Here is a 19,477-nt window from a genome sequence, read left to right as displayed (position 1 = left end):
TTTTTGGAAGATTACATTTTTCTGATAGATATGAAAAACAAAATTTCTATTTTGAATAAATGCTGTTCTTTTGAGCTTTCTATTCACCAAAGAATATTGAAAAAAAAGTGTCACTGTTTCCACAAAAACATATTAGGCAGATCCACTGTTTTTCAACATTAATAAGAAATTCTTGAGCACCATGCATCATGTCACACTGAAGACTGGGGTAAATGCTGCTGAAAATTGCAGCTTATTATCTATAATTGTAATATTTCACACTATGTTTGTATTTGGATTTAATAAATGCTGCCTTGGTGAGCATATAGGAGAATTTCAATAACATTTTAAAAAATCTTACCGACCACAAACCTTAAAATAATGACATATATCTAATATCGTATCAAATTTTGATTGCTGCGTTCACTTTTTGTTGCCAGCAGGTCAGCTCCACAATGCATTCTCTTGTTGTCACCACTAGATGCCAGCACTGATTTATTCTCCTTTATCTCTCCCTCAGCGGGGTTTTCCTCATCTCCATGACATCAGAGGTCACGGAGACGCATTAATGATCTCGTAACAGATATGTAATTGCAGGAAACCAGTCAGCGTTTAAGTGGCGGAAAGTGCTGACATGATTTCTATGTGTTGCAGTCGGAGGAGAACACAGGTTTGTTTCTACAGGCAATAAACCTGAGTGTTCATTAGTCCTTACATTATGATTGAATTAACATAAATCTATCCTTAAATATCCCTTAGAAAATAGTGTATTTTGGTGGATCGAGACAAACATTTTAATACATTGATCCAGAAGTCTAATAAAGTAGCCTAGGCCTATATGTTAGATATCCGTAGTCAAAATTGTCTTTTTTGTACCAAAAAAAACCCCCGTTTGATCACTTCCGTTATTTGTTATAGTAGCCTACTTCACCCGTTTTTTTTTTTTTTTTTATTTGTTTTCATTAAAAGATTTTCTGTTGCCTGAATTAATGTGGAATCGTCCTCTCTTTCTGAACGTTTATTTGAACCTTTTTTTTAGGAGGAACGCTGTCGAGATAGCCTATATTTCCAGCACCATGGACAGTCCCAAATGTACAACACATGCAAATAAGCACTTCGCAAAGGTCGAATCCATTTACTATTAATATTACTATTGTTTGGCACGTTAAAGTTTGCATTTGCCATCGCATGTTTTGCATAAACACTCCTTTACACAAATTTACATTTCCAAATCAAACTGTAATTGACCTGTCTAATTTCGCCGCAGCCGCTCTAAAGTTCACTGTCATGAATATCCTAAAGGTGGAAAAAGAAACCCCCACGTGTTGTGTTTGACGTGGTTCGCGGAGAGCGATCCGTGTGAACTGTGCCCTCCTCCAGGGCTTCTCTCGCGCAACACAGATACCGTTTCCACGCGCATCTCCTTGCAGTGTCGCGCGCAGAGCGCGAGGGCCCCTCGCGAAGAGACAGACGTCACTGCTGTCAGTTTTTTGGCCGTTCGTCACATTAGTGGGTTTCAGTTCGATTGAGATGCTGCTGAAAGCCTCAGAGCGGCTCGTTTTCGCGTCTTTCATTTTAAACAACGACTAACGGTGAAGACCAAAACGGGAATGAATCACGGAAAGCGACAATTTAACGGTGGAAAGAAGGAGAAGACGTCGCCAGAATGACCCCTCACAAAGAGACGCGTTTCCTCGCGCTGCGCTCGTGAAGCTCATTCAAAGGATTCAAAGGGGCGCGCGATCGAGCGGCTCTCGCGCACAACCAGCAGTCAATCATGCCGGTGCGACGAGGTCACGTCGCGCCACAGAACACATTTCTCGGGATTATTATCCGCAAATTCGAGGGTCAAAGTGAGTGTCAGCTTTCAGATGTTTCAGTAATGTTTGTTTACTTCATAGCATGAATAAGCTGCATTTGAAAGGATTCAGTCGCGGTTTAATTAGTGTGACCTCTAAATAGTGAGAATTTACCTCCACACACTGACAGTACAACTTGTTTCAGCCTCTCTTCGGAGTCCAAACTTAGAAATTGATACTTTGATTTATTAGGGCTATACTGTTACCGTTTCTCATTGATGTAAACATTGATTAGTTAAGTGGTTAACAGCGCAATAGATTGTGGATAGTGTTTGGACTCTTTCTCCATTAGACGTTAACGAGGAGATTGTCCATGTTGTTCAGCGTTAGGGTAAAATCATTGTCAGCATCTATCAATTTCACAGTTTGTGTTGTGTTTGAGTGTTAATGTGTTTACTCACACTACCACAGGCACTCAGTTGACGGGCCCTGTGTCCACTGCCAAAATCGTACTCTTCCATGTGTCACTGTCTCTGCTGTTACTGTCACAACTGTTTATATAGAATGATAATATCTGGTATAATTTCTGGTGAATAGGCGCAAGGTGTTAGCTTGAGACAGTATTGTGCGTCTACACATTTGAAGACATAATATTTGTGCAAATGTTCCTTAATCAGAAATATTCTGGGTTCAGTTAATCTCAGTCAGATTTTCAGCTCTACCACAAAAATATTTCTTGCTTCTTTAAAAAAAGAAACAAACAGAAAAAAAAAAAAAAAAGTGGGGCACTTAAAATAGATACAAATTGGACAATTTTTTTTAGAATTTCAAAGAAATGTGAAGACATTCATTCTTATTATTCATATTATTTGATCTGTAAAGCTGTTTAAAATATTTTTACAGTAATTTTAGGGTTTTAGGATTGCATTGTCATGGTGATACATTTGGGAAATTAGACTTTACAGTAAAAAAGTTACTAAACAATTGTGTTTTCACACTAAAATCAGGCCAATGCATATTGTGGCTATATGTGGTTTGTTTTGTTTTGCTTTGTACAAATTAGACCCATTCACTGCTAATGCACTGTAAGTGGCTCGCTATTATTCAGATTTTTTTTTTTTTTTAAACAAAAGGAGATACAAAATGTAACCAGCATTATGCCACGAATTCTGATGATTCAGATTAACATAGTTGACCCTGAATATTCTTTTCAATGGTTCCTTTCATGTGTTCTTGATGCAATGAGGTTTATTTCTATCCTGCATGGATGGTAGGTTCATATTAGTTGTCTACAAATGCAAAAAAAAGAGTGTGTTGCATGTGCTTATATGCTTATGAGTTAGAAAAGCAGAGACTTTGTCAACAATCACAATATAATGGCATAAAATTCTCAAATTTACAGCTAATCTAAAAGTACACACTGCCAAAAGCACAAGTGCTCCTAAAGCAGGATAAGTAACACTTTTATAAAAGATTTAAGAACCTACTGTATGTCCTTTCACCTCAGCTGACTTTACACACTTTCTTTATCCCAATAACTCTTTTCTGCCCATTTATACAGACAAGAGATTTGTCATAGCCAATGCACGCGTCCAGAACTGTGCCATCATCTACTGCAATGATGCCTTCTGTGAGATGACAGGGTTTTCCCGACCGGACATCATGCAGAAGCCGTGCACCTGCGACTTCCTGCACGGACAGCTGACCAATCGCCATGCTATTGCGCAGGTAGCACAGGCTCTCATGGGCTCGGAGGAACGCAAAGTGGAGATCACCTACCACCGCAAGGACGGTGAGTGTGTGAGCTTTACATTATAGTTGTTCAATGAAGCTGAGAAAGTCTGTGGGTCGAGTTTACTAAATGTTACGCTGTACATTTATGTTATGCTCAAAATAACCTCCATTTAATAAGCCCTTGCCTAACGGAAAATAAGAAGTTGTTGATTTGTTGACACATAAACAGCATTCTATCCAATAGAGTGAGATTTGGGCGGAGCTATCTGTTGGCTGCCAATTACAGACAGGAAGGCAAACCTGTTTAAAAACAATATTTTTTGCAATTCCAGTTTGTGATGCTTTTGGCACAGAAATTACGCTCTTCAAGCTTTAGGTTCCACATTAATGTACTTTGATTTGTGAGACAGATTTCTCTCCACTTTCCAATTTATAATTCTTATTTTTGTGTTACTGTAATTTATTTTGGGACATGTCATTTTTTATTCAATGGTACTTTTATTTCCTTTTAATATGGTATTTGTAGGAATAAACTGATACTTGGAATATAGATTATAACACACAGAGAGAGAGAGAGAGAGAGAGAGAGAGAGAGAGAGAGAGCATGTCAAGGAGTGTGTAGTTAAATTATTGCAGAAAAAAGTTAAAGTCAGCACTGAAATGACAGCTCCTAATGTCTTGGAAAATTTAGCCTCAAATCACAGAGAAACTGCTGAGAACTAAGATCATTTTTGGTCCTGTTCAGAGTGTTTCTTGTAGTAAAATATGCACTGAGGATTTTTCTTTCCTTCTATAAGAAAATTGTGATTGTGTACTTGCTTCTGCTGTAACGACACAAACGTGCTGTTCACACAAACAAATGCGTTATGTCTTTTTACTGTTAATTCATACATCAGCACTAAAATACTAAAAAGCTCTGTGATGTCACTCATTGGAAATGACGTTTAAACGATGCACTGTTGTCTTAATCTGCCTTTTAGTTTCACTATCTTCCCAATTTGAGAATTTATTTGAGTGACAGGCTGATCACACAGAACCCGTTTTTTCTCTTAAAACACAAGACGGTGCACAATATGATCCAATAGTATCCATCTGCAGAGCCACAGCTGATGAATGGGAAAAAGGCAGGGTCTCAAGACACATTTTTAAAAACTTGGTGTTCTCGCGGGGGACACGACACAATGGACAAAGACGTACAACTTGCACGTGTTTACATTGAAAAACACTGATACTGAAAAAGCAGAAAAAGCAGCAGAGCTTACTGTACCATGCATCTGAGCTTTATGATTGGCCCAAAGCAGACTTCTTACGTTAGTGCATCCTGACCTCGTACAAGCTCTTACAGCTTTGTTCACAGATAGCATCATAGACCTGATTTGCCAGTATTTTTGAAAATGCCTCGTTCTCATATTCACACAGTAATTTAATAGTAATGACTATGTGTGAAAGGGACTATAATCTGCTCTGAAATTTTCTTGGCATGTTAAAGCTGCAGTTCGTAACTTTTTTGGGTTAAAAATGATCCAAAATCTATTTTTAAGCCAGTACATAACCAGCCAGTGTTCCAAACTATATCCTTACCTTGATTCACAACAGTAAGCTTGTAATTATGTGTTATAATATGAGTGGTACTGGTAGCTTTCCACTGGAAATTGCGAGGATGCTGCAGGTGGCAGATCAATTTATAGCCTTTTCTCACAGCAGCTGGAATAATTAAACGTATCATTTTGATGGCGGATTGTAATCAAGAAAGGCCCAAGACAATCATCAGTGACAACTGGAGATTCACCCATAGTCAAAAGCAAAAGATTAGAATGTACAGAAATTGAAATCTAAAGGTAACGCTAACACACATTAAATACACGTAGTCACGCAATGCTGATGTTGTTAACATTAACAAGTTGAGAATAAAGTATAACAATAGAAATAATCTGCACGGTTTCATGTGATACTTTTTTCCTTGGTCGGTCAGAACAAAAGTGGCAGACATTAGGGGTGTTTGACTCCATTTACTTTACATAATAATAATAATAATAATAATAATAATAATAATAATTAGTTACATTTATATATCGCTTTTCTGGGTACTCAAAGCTCTTTACATGGAAGGAGGGAATCTCCTCAACCACCACCACCAATGGGCAGCATCCACCTGGATGATGAGATGGCAGCCAGTATGGTGGCCAGTATGCCGGGGTTACACCCCTACTCTTTTTTTTCCCCCGAAGGACATTCTGGGATTTTTAATGACCACAGAGAGTCAGGACCTCGGTTTAACGTCTCATCCGAAGGACGGTGCTTATTGACAGTATAGTGACCCCATCACTATACTGGGGTGTTAGGACCCACACAGACATCAGGGTGAGCACCCCCTGCTGGCCTCACTAACACCTCTACCAGCAGCTACCTAGTTTTCCCAGGAGGTCTCCCATCCATGTACTGACCAGGCTCAGTCCTGCTTAGCTTCAGTGGGAAACCAGTCTTGGGCTACTGTGTGATATGGCTGCTGGCCATACATCAAAACATAAGAAATAAGACGAAATTGCAGTTGTTACACATTTAAATTATTTCCCCCCGACAAAGCCTTCAAATATCCTTAATAAAACCGCACACTTTTAGCGTGACTGTCCAAATTAGTCCAAATTTAAAAGGTGAGTTAAAGATAGTAAATACTCTACAATAATGTGCACTTATTGATGTGTTTCTTCTTGATGTGATTTTCTTATGATTTATGGTTAATTTAATGATTATGAACACCATGGAAAACCAAATCTGTATTTATTGTGTTAATATACCATCAATTAACCTAAAGCTAGCATGGAGGAAGCCTATGTTTAATTACTCTTTTGGAGTCGAATCCCCATCACTAGCAGACATGTTACTTATTTGTTCAGATGACATTTTCTGGTGAAAATTCTTATATTGGTCATACTTCCAAAGACGTAGAATCTGTGATTCCAAAGTACAGTTTCCAGCTGTGCCGATGTACAACCCACGTAAAGATGATAATTGCGCAAATAACTGCAATTGCAGGTTTCAAACAGAGATGGCGTCAGAGGCAAAACTTACGGACTGCAGCTTTAATTTACAAGAAAATGGTAACTCAAGCAAATACAATGTTGCAAAATAAAATCCTCTTTTCATATATAAGCCAATTTGAAAAAAAACAAAAGACAGAATATTCATCAGGATATAAATTGCATATATACTCTGAGAAAAAAAAAAATTGGAAATGAATACATTATTTCACATTATAAAATTTCAGGTCTGAATCTGTTTTCTTAGAGCAAATGCTGGAAAAAGTTTTTTTTCCCAAGATCATTTCTTCAGCCTCTAGTATATTGAATCTCTTGTACAACCAAGCTTCCTTACAACAGCAAAAACAGGACCCCTGTCCACCCGCGGAGAATTCTCTCATTCAATAATACATTCAACTCAGTATTCTGCTCTTATGTTTTTCATCTGGTTACTGCAGTGCATGCAAAGACACTTTTTAGATTCTCCCCATCTCATATGTCCATCCTTAGGTTTCATCTCTCAAATGTTGATTCTCTGGAGAACTATAGAGACTCTGTCTGGGCAAACCTCGTTCCTTCTGCAAAGTCTTAAATACATTTTACACTCACTCACAATTGAAAGTGTTCACTTGTAATAGTGCATTATCCAAAAAGGATATAATTGTCACATATTCCCTGTGTGTTTGTGGACTTTTACATTATTTCCTGTTGTGTGTTTTTGCTTTGTAGTTCATTGTAGTTTTTCATGCTGATTTAGTTTTCCAGGTGTTTCCTATCTGTCATGCCCCCTTGTTACCTTGTTTAGCTTGTGTATTTATAGTGCTTGTGTTCCACCAGTGTTTTGTCAGTCGTTGTACGTATTGTTGTGGTGTCATGAGTTCCTTGTTTTTCATTCAAGTTTTCAGTAAATGTTCCTGCACTTAGAGCCGCTTCCTTGTCTGCTCATTCCACACTCATTGTTACAATAATGCATTAGAGCCATCACAGATCATTGATGCCCTTTAAAAATGAATTAGTAGTTTAAGAGTCCTTTAAATAGAACTATAACTGAAGTGCTACAGATCATTCGTATAATCCTGTCAATCATTATGCTAGCAGCATAAAAAGCAGCTGCAATTTATCTGACATCCCTTCTCCATTAAACTCCCTGGCTTCTCTTCATATATGTCCCAGGGGGAACTTTGAGTTACTGTCTCTAGACCTCACTTTATTGTCAACTCTTTATTGTCGACTCTGTTCTGAATGCTGCTTAGATATCATATGAACTAATAGACATGTCATTACGCTGGCTTCCACCCCAGAGACCGCATATAAATCCACTTTCTTTCTCTTGAGGTGTAAATGAGGCTGCTTTCCTGTCGTTAAGTCACAGCACAGCACGTTCTGGACCTGCTCTCTATTTTTTTATTGTGATTTTAGTGGCTTTTACTGTGAATGCATTAAACTGTGAACGATGAGCAGGTGCAAGTAGCATTTTTAGAAAGCCTCTGTGTCTTTCTCTCTCTGTTTTCCTACCATACCATCATTTTTCATCCTTTTTCACTCATAAAAAAAAGATAAAAATTAGAACCAAAAGAATTGAGCTTCCTTATGTCTTTTTAGAATCTTTTTAAGCCTCACAAAGTTCTTGTATGTATGTGTATATATATATATATATATATATATATATATATATATATATATATATATATTAGTGCTGTCAAACGATTACAATATTTAATCGCGATTAATCGCATTAATGTCATAGTTAACTCACAATTAATCACAATTAATCGCACATTTTTATTTATTCTAAATGTCCCTTGATTTCTTTTTGTCCCATTATTTTTTCTTATTTTAATGCTCTTATCAACATAGAAAAGTGGATCGGCTTGCTTTGTTCAAATGTTTGTTTTATTGAAAACAACATTGGCATACTTTAGTGTTCGATTTCACACCAACATTCTCACTTGGAGCAAATAATCGCTCACACAATGTAACACTGCCCATCAATAAAAGGGTGAAACAAATACTTTGTTGCACAAACAGCCGCTTCAACAGCCCTTTCAAAGGGATCAAAACAGGGTGATACAAAATAAAATTACAAAGTGCACATGCAAGGTAAACTAGGACTCCGCCTATAGTGCAGTTAAACCAGGGGTCGCCAACTAGCGGACTCCGGTCCGAATCCGGACCGCGAAGCCTTTTGACGTAATGAAACAGTTAACGTTGCAATGCTCAGTTACTACGTTCAGACCCAGACGCGCGGTCAAGCATGCAGTGAAGAAGAGACTGATGGTGCGTTCACACCGGACGCGACATGCACGCCGCTTAATCCGCGCCGCAGAATGTCTATTTGCGTCTTTGCATTGACTTAAATCACTCGCGCAAAACGCTTCATTCGCGTCTGGTGTCAGAGCAGAAAGCAGCGCTCAAGACAAGCACTTTTAGTTGAAGACCCCTGAGTTAAACCATGGCTTAATACGTTTCTCATTTCGGCGTCTCACGCTTGCCATCCACGTCTAATCTTTTAATGGCCCAAACGAGTGCGGGCAGCCGCAGCGTGCCTGATGTTTTGTTTCCGGTCTAGCTACATCCGGAGTGGTGTTGTAGTTTTTCTAACGTTACTAGTTGTTGCAACAGCATGTGAAAAAACTACAAAGTTTGTTAGACCAAAAAGAACGTTAATCTCGCAATAAAAAAATTGACGCCGTTAAAATAGGTTTGCGTTAACGTCGTTAATAACGCGTTTAACTGACAGCACTAATATATATATATATATATATATATAATGTTTTTTTTTAGAATCTCATCTATATGTACTGGTGCTTTGTGTATATATATATATATATATATATATATATATATATATATATATATATATATATATATATATATATATATATATATATATATATATATATATATATATATATATATATATATATATATATATATATATATATATACAGGGAGTGCAGAATTATTAGGCACGTTGATTTTCTGATCATATTTTTTTTCCAGGCACATTTGACCAATTCCAAACCACAGTAATCCTAATAACTACTATTGATTTAGTATTTAATAATGTATAAGTGATATATAATTGTTCATGAAGGCTGGAAATGAAAATCACCTTATATTCAGGTGTGCAGAATTATTAGGCATGTTTTCTTTTACAGATAAATTGAGCCAAAAAAGAGATTTAACTCAGACTGAAAAGTCAAAAAGTATTAAATGCCCATGAGAAGGATGCAATACTAATGCAATACTAGACATTGCAGTTAAGGCATGACCATTGGACAGTGAAATGCTCGTTGGGTCAGCAGGGTCAGACAAAAACAGGTGGTGAAGAAAAGACACCTGTTAACTGCAAAAGAATTAAGAATTAAGGTGAAGAATTAAGGGTGAAACCATCAGGAACCCTTTAGTCTCCAGCGCCACCATTTTCCAAAGCTGCAACCTACCTGGAGTCTCCAGAAGTGCAAGGTGTCAGGATCTCAGAGACTTCAGTTAGGTAAAGAATCCTAAAAAATGACCCCCACTAGATAAGAATCACAAGCTGAAGTGTTGTAAAATACATGAAGAAGGTTTTTTTATAGGCTTTATGGACAGATAGGTTGAGAGTGACTCTTGAAGGACCAGCACCACATCCTCTAGTACCACTGTTTGAAGAATTCATCTTCCAGAATCTGGCAGTACGTTTTGGGAGTTCATTTTAGTCCATCCTGAAGTCCGTTTCGCAACGCGATCTCTGCAAAACGGACTTCAGGATGGACTAAAATGAACTCCCAAAACGTACTGCCAGATTCTGGAAGATGAATTCTTCAAACAGTGGTACTAGAGGATGTGGTGCTGGTCCTTCAAGAGTCATTCTCAACCTATCTGTCCATAAAGCCTATAAAAAAACCTTCTTCATGTATTTTACAACACTTCAGCTTGTGATTCTTATCTAGTGGGGGTCATTTTTTAGGATTCTTTACCTAACTGAAGTCTCTGAGATCCTGACACCTTGCACTTCTGGAGACTCCAGGTAGGTTGCAGCTCTGGAAAATGGTGGCGCTGGAGACTAAAGGGTTCCTGATGGTTTCACCCTTAATTCTTCACCTTAATTCTTAATTCTTTTGCGGTTAACAGGTGTCTTTTCTCCGCCACATGTTTTTGTCTGACCCTGCTGACCCAACGAGCATTTCACTGTCCAATGGTCATGCCTTAACTGCAATGTCTAGTATTGCATTAGTATTGCATCATTCTCATGGGCATTTAATACTTTTTGACTTTTCAGTCTGAGTTAAATCTCTTTTTTGGCTCAATTTATCTGTAAAAGAAAACATGCTTAATAATTCTGCACACCTGAATATAAGGTGATTTTCATTTCCAGCCTTCATGAACAATTATATATCACTTATACATTATTAAATACTAAATCAATAGTAGTTATTAGGATTACTGTGGTTTGGAATTGGTCAAATGTGCCTGGAAAAAAAATATGATCAGAAAATCAACGTGCCTGTTCAATTCAATTCTGCACTCCCTGTATATATATATATATATATATATATATATATATATATTAGGGATGCCACAATTCTTAATATAATATTGAACCGTTCGGTACGGCATTCACGGTTCAATACGCGCTAGTGAATTGCGTTTTTTTCGGTTTTGCATTGAATTATTATTTTTCTACACATTCTATCATTTACCTCCATCCCAATATACTGAACAACGCGACATACATTCACATCACACGTTAGTGGTAGAGTTATACTCCCGGAACACTAGTTATTCACAATCACAAAAGTTCATTATTATGCACATGCGCTTTTCCGAGCGCGCGCACTAAACGCCTGTCAAACACGTGATTAATGGACTAAGTAGTCTTACTGTGCTAATACTGTCACACACAAGGTTAACATAAACACAGTCGGTTATGTCTAAAGATAAAGTAAAATCGGCGTGTGTCTGTGATGCGGGCAGGTCTTAAATTGACAGCAGCGCAGCCTAGTGCACACACTGTCCTTAAAGGGACAGTTCACCTCTAAAATTATGTCATTTTTTACTCACTCTAATGTTGTTCTAAACCTGAATTCATTTCTCCTGTTGAACACAGACAGTTGAATACCAGATAGTTGATGGTAGCTATTGACTTCCATATTATTATTTCCTACAAAGGGGACCAGATCTGTTTGGTTTCCAACATTCTTCAAAATATATTTTATGTCCAACAGAAGAAAGAACTTTATTCAGGTGTAAAACAACTTGAGCTTGAATCGATGACAGAAATTTCCTTTTTGAGTGAACGATCCCTTTAATGTTAATACAACAACAAAAGACAAAGAGAAAATCACTCACTGCTCTTGACTGAAAAACTTCAATACAGTAGCTTTAATAAGAATCAATGTATATTTTATAGAGTATTGCAATAAAAAATAGTATTCTTCTCCTTAACCTCTTGCTGTTCCTGTCGCCTAAGAATAGAATAGTAAAAAACTGATGTGACAAGCCATCAGAACCGAACCGAAAACCGTGGTTAAAAACCGAGGTATGTATTGAACCATGGACTAACAGTATTGTTGCATCCCTAATATATATGCTAGTGGAACAGCTTCTTAAACTAGAAAAAATATAGGTTGGGGCTTAATTTTGTCCATTAAAAATGTATTGGATCATTGGATGGTTGTGGTTTGCTATTGCTGCAATCTCATGTGAGTGACAGGTTGTCCCATTCTCGCGCTGAGAGAAACATCTTCAGAGTTATTTTGATTAAAGACTAAGAGGGCATATACATTTTAAAAACAAGTATGGTGTGCACTGCATGGATAAATCATTTATAATAAAAACTGCAATTTTTCATTTGATAAAACAAACACACACACAAAACAACAAAAACAGGAATTGTTAATTTTGATTTAATGCTGACTTTAAAGCTTAATTAAAGCTGCAGTCCGTAACTTTTTTAAATAAAATTAGTGTTTAAAACCCTTATCCTTACCTTAGCACAATTCACAACGCTTGTGAGCTTGTAATAATGTGTTATAATTTGAGTGGTACTGGTAGCTTTCTGCGGAAAATTCGAGCATGGCGCTGTTCGTCTTTGCATCATTACATCACGTCTGTATACATAAAGAAGGAATCCCGGGTAGGCTATATCACATGTGAGGATGCTGCAGGTGGTGGATCATTTATAGCCTTTTCTCACAGCAGCTGCAATAATTAAACATATCATTTTGATGGCGGATTGTAATCAAGAAAGGTCCAAACAACAATCATCAGTGACAACTGGAGATTCACCCATAGTCATAAGAAAAAGATTAGACTGTACATAAATTGAAATCTACAGGTAACACAAATACACACTAAATACACATAGTAGGGCTGTGCAATTAATCGAATTTCGATTTCGATTTTGCCTCCCAACGATCACCAAAATAGTACAATCGAGAAAAAACGATTATTTTGCCATGTTCAGTTTTGCAAGAACACTCTTATTTTGTCTTGCGTTCTGAATGAAACGCGCACGCGCTCATCCGCCCCTCCCGAAGCCACAAATCTCTCTCAGTTTGTGAGTCTCGTGACTCGTGTGCGTATCATCCGCTGGAATTTAAAACCTCGGCGCGAGTAAAGATGGCAGAAGGAGGGCAGTTACAGCAGCGTTTGGTGTGCAAAAAAGGCAAAACCAACTCCGTTGTCTGGGAACAGTTTGGCTTCGAGGAATCAGACGACGAGCAGAAACATGCTACGTGCAAGATTTGCTACATGGTAGTGGCTGCAACGCAAGGGAACATCACGAATTTGTTTAACCACTTGAAAATTAAACAGAGTGACCTATGACAATCTAATAAAGAAACAAAAACTGACGAGAGCAGGGGTGCCGTTTAAACGTCCTTTTTTCCCCTCATATTTTTCAAATGATTCTCTCTTTGTAAACTTTGTTCAATGCATGCGAGTGCTGCCATATTTTCGAATATGATCAGTCGTTTTCACCGTCATCACCCGGGTGTAGTGCCAGAAGACGCGAATGAGAAGCCGCGCGCGCTGTGAGAAAATGTATCTCTGTGCGCTCATCCGAGAGCGCGCACACGTCTCTCAGCGCGCAAATATTGAGTTCTCTTTCAAGTCTTGCTCTTGAACGGACAAACTCACACAAAACGTATGTCAACATGTCCATCTTGATGAGTATTCTAGCAGACATAGTCTATATATGCCTTAAAGGTCCCATGGCATGAAATTTTCATTTTATGAGGTATTTCAACATTAATATGAGTTCCCCTAGCCTGAATATTGTCCCCAAGTGGATAGAAATGTTGATCGGTGTAAACCCGAGTTCTGGCTGTCTTTCTCTGCCTTTGACAAAATGACAGGCCAGACGAGCCAATCCTGAAGTCTCCTGGTTTGACGTCCAAGCAGGAACGGTTTCCTCCCTTTCCTCCGCCCAGAGAATCTGGCACGCCCATGCAAACACTCGAGATCATTAACGTTACTTGTGAACGAGTGAACACTGGCAGTTTCTCAGTGTTTGGATGTACAAATGAAAACAGAAGTCTTTCTTCAGTTCCTTCTGATCTGTGATCATTGATTTCTTATGTGTAGCTTATTATTTATTATTTGTGGACACGCAGCGGCTTCTCTCTCTCCCGACAGAACGGTGTTTTCGTGTTTTCTATCTTGTGAGTCAGTGTTTTTGTACGTCCTTGTCGCGTCTATCTGTTCTAAAATGTGCATACAGTCTTTTCTGTTTAACATCAGCAGTCACATCTTTAGAGATAAACTTCACGCACGCCGAAGCTCGGCCTCCAACATCCCCGACCCCCAGTACTGCATCTGGCCCACAGCGGAGGCACCAAACGCGGCGTGAGATTAAGAAGAAGGAGGGTAAGCGTGAGGGTATCCGGCTAGGCTAGCCAGCTTTCCCCACAATAAACTGGATTACATTCGATTACAGCTGTTGTGTCTTTGTTTGCGCTGTGTAACGTTACTCAATGCGCGTCAATGACGCTATTCATATGATTGGAACATATCTAGAAATAATGCTATACTCAACACTTACTAACTCGTTCATCTCGCTGTAATGGTACATTGCATGTGTTACAAAGTTGGTAGAATAATGATGAAGAGGACTCGGTGTGACTGGGACTCGTGTTTATTCAGAACTCTCAGATACAAACACAATAAACTTGCGCTGACTGACAGCGCTCTCATAACTCAGTAGTTACTATAAATAACTTTGTTAGCAATCGCTTAGTCTCCGTGATGTCCGGTTCGCGAACGAATCATTCTTTTGAATCGGTTCTTTTTAGTGAACCGAACCAGTTCACCAAATCGGACTGAATCGTTCTAAACGGTTCGCGTCTCGAGTCAGCGCTGATCCATAATTTACTAAAGTTACTAACTTTCTGACATGAGTGACAGCCCCTCCGACTAGAAATAAACTAATAACCTGAAGTATATGCTAGTAACTACAACAGTTCACCCTGAACTGAGACATGCTGAGAGAACTGATGAGAAGTGAACACAGGTCCATCCGTCTCTCTGGCAGACTCGTGCCTGCTCGTGCCTCGTTAAACCACGCCCCCTCCGCTCATTTAAAATGCAAAGATGTCAGCCAATCACAACAGTGGGCGTTTTTACTGAAGTCTCACAGCAGACACGCCTCTTGAAGCAGGGCATTCAGCCACAGGGCAAACAGCAGTATAGAAAAAATGCCTTTTATTTCTAAATTATGACATTTTATGATGTAAAAATCATACTAATAATATAAGTACACCTCAGAAAACACTATAAAATAACAGAAAAATGCCATGCCATGGGACCTTTAAGTGAACTTTATACAGTCGATAAAGACGACGCATATCCGATCATTAGGTCTTAAAGAGGCAGTAGCCTTTACTGCTGTCTGTTTAATGTCAAACAACAAAAGACAAGGACATCACTCAACGCTCTTGATTGAATAGCTTTTGTAAGTTTAATAGGATTAATCTTTAATTTATGCACTCAAATATGCAATGTTATTTTACATTTGACACATTTCTGTACCTGAAAACTAATGTTAGACGTACCTGAAAAGCATATCTAGCCGAACCATATTGTTGATCTTATTTATTTGTGGTTATCATTTTTATGTGAATACTTTTATACTTTGATTTGAATATATGTTATATTATTTATTTTAATAGTTCAAAAAGTACAACAAATGTTACAATTTCAATTGAATTGTTGAAAGGTGTATTTTTAATAAATACAACACATTCCCAAAGTCATGTGAAATAATCGTGTTACATAATCGTGATTTCAATATTGACCAAAATAATCGTGATTATGATTTTTTCCATAATCGAGCAGCCCTAACACATAGTCACGCAATGCTGATGTTGTTAACATTAATAATTTGAGAACAAAGTATAAAATAATAATAATTTGCACTGTTACTGTTTTTGTGTGATATGAGCTAAGTGATCGTTGGATTCAATCACCATCAGTAGCACGATTCAATTGGTCTGAAAAAAATGGGCATGTCACGCACTTGTTCGATTGACATTTTCCGGTGAAAATTCTAATTTTTGTCATACTCCAAGACTCCAATAGAATCTGTGATTCGGAAGTTCAGTATCCACACCGGTGCGGTGTTTGTGCGAGAGTCAGCCACACAAACCCGTTCTGAGGAGCCGTGCCGATGCACAACCCACGTAAAATGATAATTACACAACTAACTGCAATTGCAGGTTTAAACAGAATTTGCGAGTGTAAATTAATTTAAGTTATACTACGGGGCCGTTGAATGCTTGAATCTGATTGGCTGATGAACGTTCTGAGGTGTGCAGTTATTTTCTGGGAGACGCACAGCGAACGTAGTTCCAGGCTCTCTTGACCGCATTACAGTTCCATATCACTGCGCATAGTTAACTGTAATAACGGAAATTACAGGACTAAAAAACAACATGACAGACGATTTTCCTAAAGTAAATCTTAATATTTACAGTGAATATAAAACGTTCAACAACTGGGCGGCAGCAGTATTAGACAGTCCAGATGAAAAACAACAAAGGCAAGCTTTTCTGTCTCATTACTGAAATCACACATGCTCGCACACGCACTACAGTTTGCACAAAAAGCTGTCAGCGCTGCCCTGACGATTTGATCAGTTCGCCTATATAGTGGAGCAACTTAAAGGCTACACGTGACATTTTTTCACTAGCGAGGTAATAACAGCGCTGTTTAGAGACGCACAGAGGGAGCCTAGTTCACACAAGCGCTCTTTCTTTCTTTCTCTCTCTCTCTCTCTCTCTCTCTCTCTCTCTCTCTCTCTCTCTCTCTGTCGCTCTCATTCTCTTTCTAATAACTTTATTAATAACTGCAGTAGAATGCTATCAACGGCTCAAGCCTTCGTTAACAGCTTTAAAATGACGTTTCGGAACTAGCAAAAGAGCTGTTGGATGAGACGCGGAAGAAATAGTCCTACTCACAATAGCGATTTAAGTACAAAAACCGGACGAATCCCATTAAATATATAATCGGATCGATGTCTTGAGGTGTGGTAACCGTAGTATAAGCGGAATAATTGACTCCGGGCCGTTCAATTATTAGAATGATAATGCACACCCGAGGTGTAACGGCCACTCCACTTCGCGTCGTGACCGCATCACCACCTCGGGTGTGCATTATCATTCTAATAATTGAACGGCCCGTCGTCAATTATTCCTTACAAAATTGACATTTAAAAAATGTATTTTGCTGCTCTTATTGCATTAACACATTAAAAACAACAGCTGGCATATTTCAGTTTTAATTGTGCTAGTTCAGTTTCATATTTAAATCAAATTGCAAGAATTTGGCACAAAATATGGGTGTGGAAAATATAAATTCAAATACTTAAATACCTTTGTGCTTACTGAGCCTTATATAACATAACAGGTTTTTTTTTTTATTAGAAGAGGGTTCTATGCTGAACCTAAAATTTGCTGCAAAAAACACTGAACATTGGTCATATTAGAGGATCCCACCCCACTTATTCCATTACACACACACACACATACAAAGCTGGGTGGGCATGAGAATAGGTCATGCCTTATTTAGCATTTATATTGCAGTAGAATGTGATAGCCCTGCATAATTCTTCTGAGACTTCCTGTCTGAGCACTGGCACTATTATCCAACAATGCTGGCTTGGTAAATTCCCTGCTGCAAAGGATTTCATTCAACAAGAATAAAATAAATAATACAGTTCAGCTAAACCCATTTCTTGCAGTATTTTTGCATTCAGCTTCTGTACATGATTTCATGTTGCAAAGACATTACGCAAAATCCTCCTCTCTTCAGAGTGCTCTTTTTGTTGTATTTGTAACATTTAGCAAATTGTTTTTTCAACTCAAGTCCTTTATAAGCTGTTTTTGGATGAGTGAATTAATCTTTTAAAAACAAAGAAATTGTCAATGTGTTCAAAACATAACAATAGCAAATTAGATACACCTTGCTAGTATTGGGTTGGACCCCCTTTGCCTTCAGAACTGCCTAAATTCTTTGTGACATAGATTCAACAAGGTGCTGGAAATATCCCTCAGAGATTTTTGTCCGTATTTACATGATACCACCACACAGATTTGTCGGCTGCACATGATAAAAATCTTCTGTTCCACCACAATCCAAAGGTGCTCAATTGGGTTGTGATCTAGAGACGGTGGAGGCCATTTAAGCATAGTGAACTCAGTTTGAGATGATTTGAGCTTTGTGACATGGCCCATTATCCTGCTGGAAGTAGCCATCAGAAGATGGGTACCAAGTGGTCATAAAGGGATGGAAATGGTCAGCAACAATACTCAGGTGGGCTGTGACATTTAAACGGCGCTCAATTTGGAGTAAGGGGCCCAAAGTGTGCCAAGAAAATATCCCCCACACTATTACACCAACCCCACCAGCCTGACTGATTAACACAAGGCAGGATGGATCCATGCTTTCACGTTGTTTACACCAAATTCTGACCCTGCCATCTGAATGTCGCAGCAGAAATCGAGAGTCATCAGACCAGGCAACATTTTTCCAAACTTATACTGTCAAATTTTGGTGAGCCCGTTTGAATTGTAGCATCAGTTTCCTGTTCTTAGCTGACAGGAGTGGTGCAGTGTAGTCTTCTGCTGCTGAAGCCCATCTGCTTCAAGGTTTGATGTATTGTGCTTTCAGAGATGCTCATCCTCAGTTGCAACGATAGGTTAATCGAGTTACTGTTGCCTTTATATCAGCTCGACACAGTCTAGCAATTCTCATCAAAGCCACTTAAATCACTTTTCTTCCCCATTTTAATGTTCAGTTTAAACTTCGGCAGATTGTCTTGACCATGTCTATGGTAAGACCATTGATGGCTCCTTATTTACCATGTTTCAATGTTAACTTTTTCTTTCTTTGTTTTATATCTATAGCTTTTGTTATGAAAAATAGCAACCTACACATTTAGAAACTATAGCTACAACATGCCACAGTTGTCATATAAATATTTAGTGAAAAATATATTTCCTGAACAGATTGTCTATTATAAATATTATAAAGTCAAAATTTACCACAATAAATACAATACAATGTGATAAATTCTAGTAAAGGTGGACATGAGTAGTTTAAATGCTTTCTAATTTAAGTTGGTGCCGGATAATATTTTAGAGGCTGAAAGTCTTTTTAGAGGCTGATTTTAGATCATGTCCGACTTTCTTCGTAGCATTTTACTACATATTCAATAGCACTGAATTTCATTGCACATTTTATCATCAGCGACGCGATAGGAACGACTAGTGCAAACTGCGAATCTTATCACACTTTTAGAGCACGCTGGTGAACGTGCCTAAGGTGATTTTGTGTTAATAGCCTTTAGGCCTATAAAGTGAATTATAGCTTTTACGTTATTTCGCTCTGGAGCCTGGCTGAATGGAAAGATATTTTTGCTAATCCGAAATGAAAACAATTTGTTTTTAATCCATGTATTTGACA

The 19,477-nt window shown here is 38.1% G+C and overlaps 1 protein-coding gene across 1 annotated transcript in view; it reads left to right on the top strand.

Moving 5' to 3' along the window:
* Positions 1 to 1,756: 1,756 nt before the first annotated feature.
* LOC307140476 (potassium channel, voltage gated eag related subfamily H, member 7) overlaps positions 1,757 to 19,477 on the top strand; it is a gene marked incomplete at its 5' end in the record, with an annotated part of 95,924 nt that continues 78,203 nt past the window's right edge. The window contains 2 exons of the mRNA XM_079840034.1: positions 1,757 to 1,832; positions 3,340 to 3,570. Of these exons, the coding sequence (XP_079696160.1) occupies positions 1,757 to 1,832; positions 3,340 to 3,570 (307 nt within the window). The remainder of the gene's footprint in view (positions 1,833 to 3,339; positions 3,571 to 19,477) is intronic.

Source organism: Gobio gobio (assembly GCF_949357685.1).
Source record: "Gobio gobio genome assembly, chromosome: 17".
Lineage (NCBI taxonomy): Eukaryota > Metazoa > Chordata > Actinopteri > Cypriniformes > Gobionidae > Gobio > Gobio gobio.
Note: the sequence above shows the minus strand (reverse complement) of the source record. Positions and strands in the feature narration are given on the sequence as shown.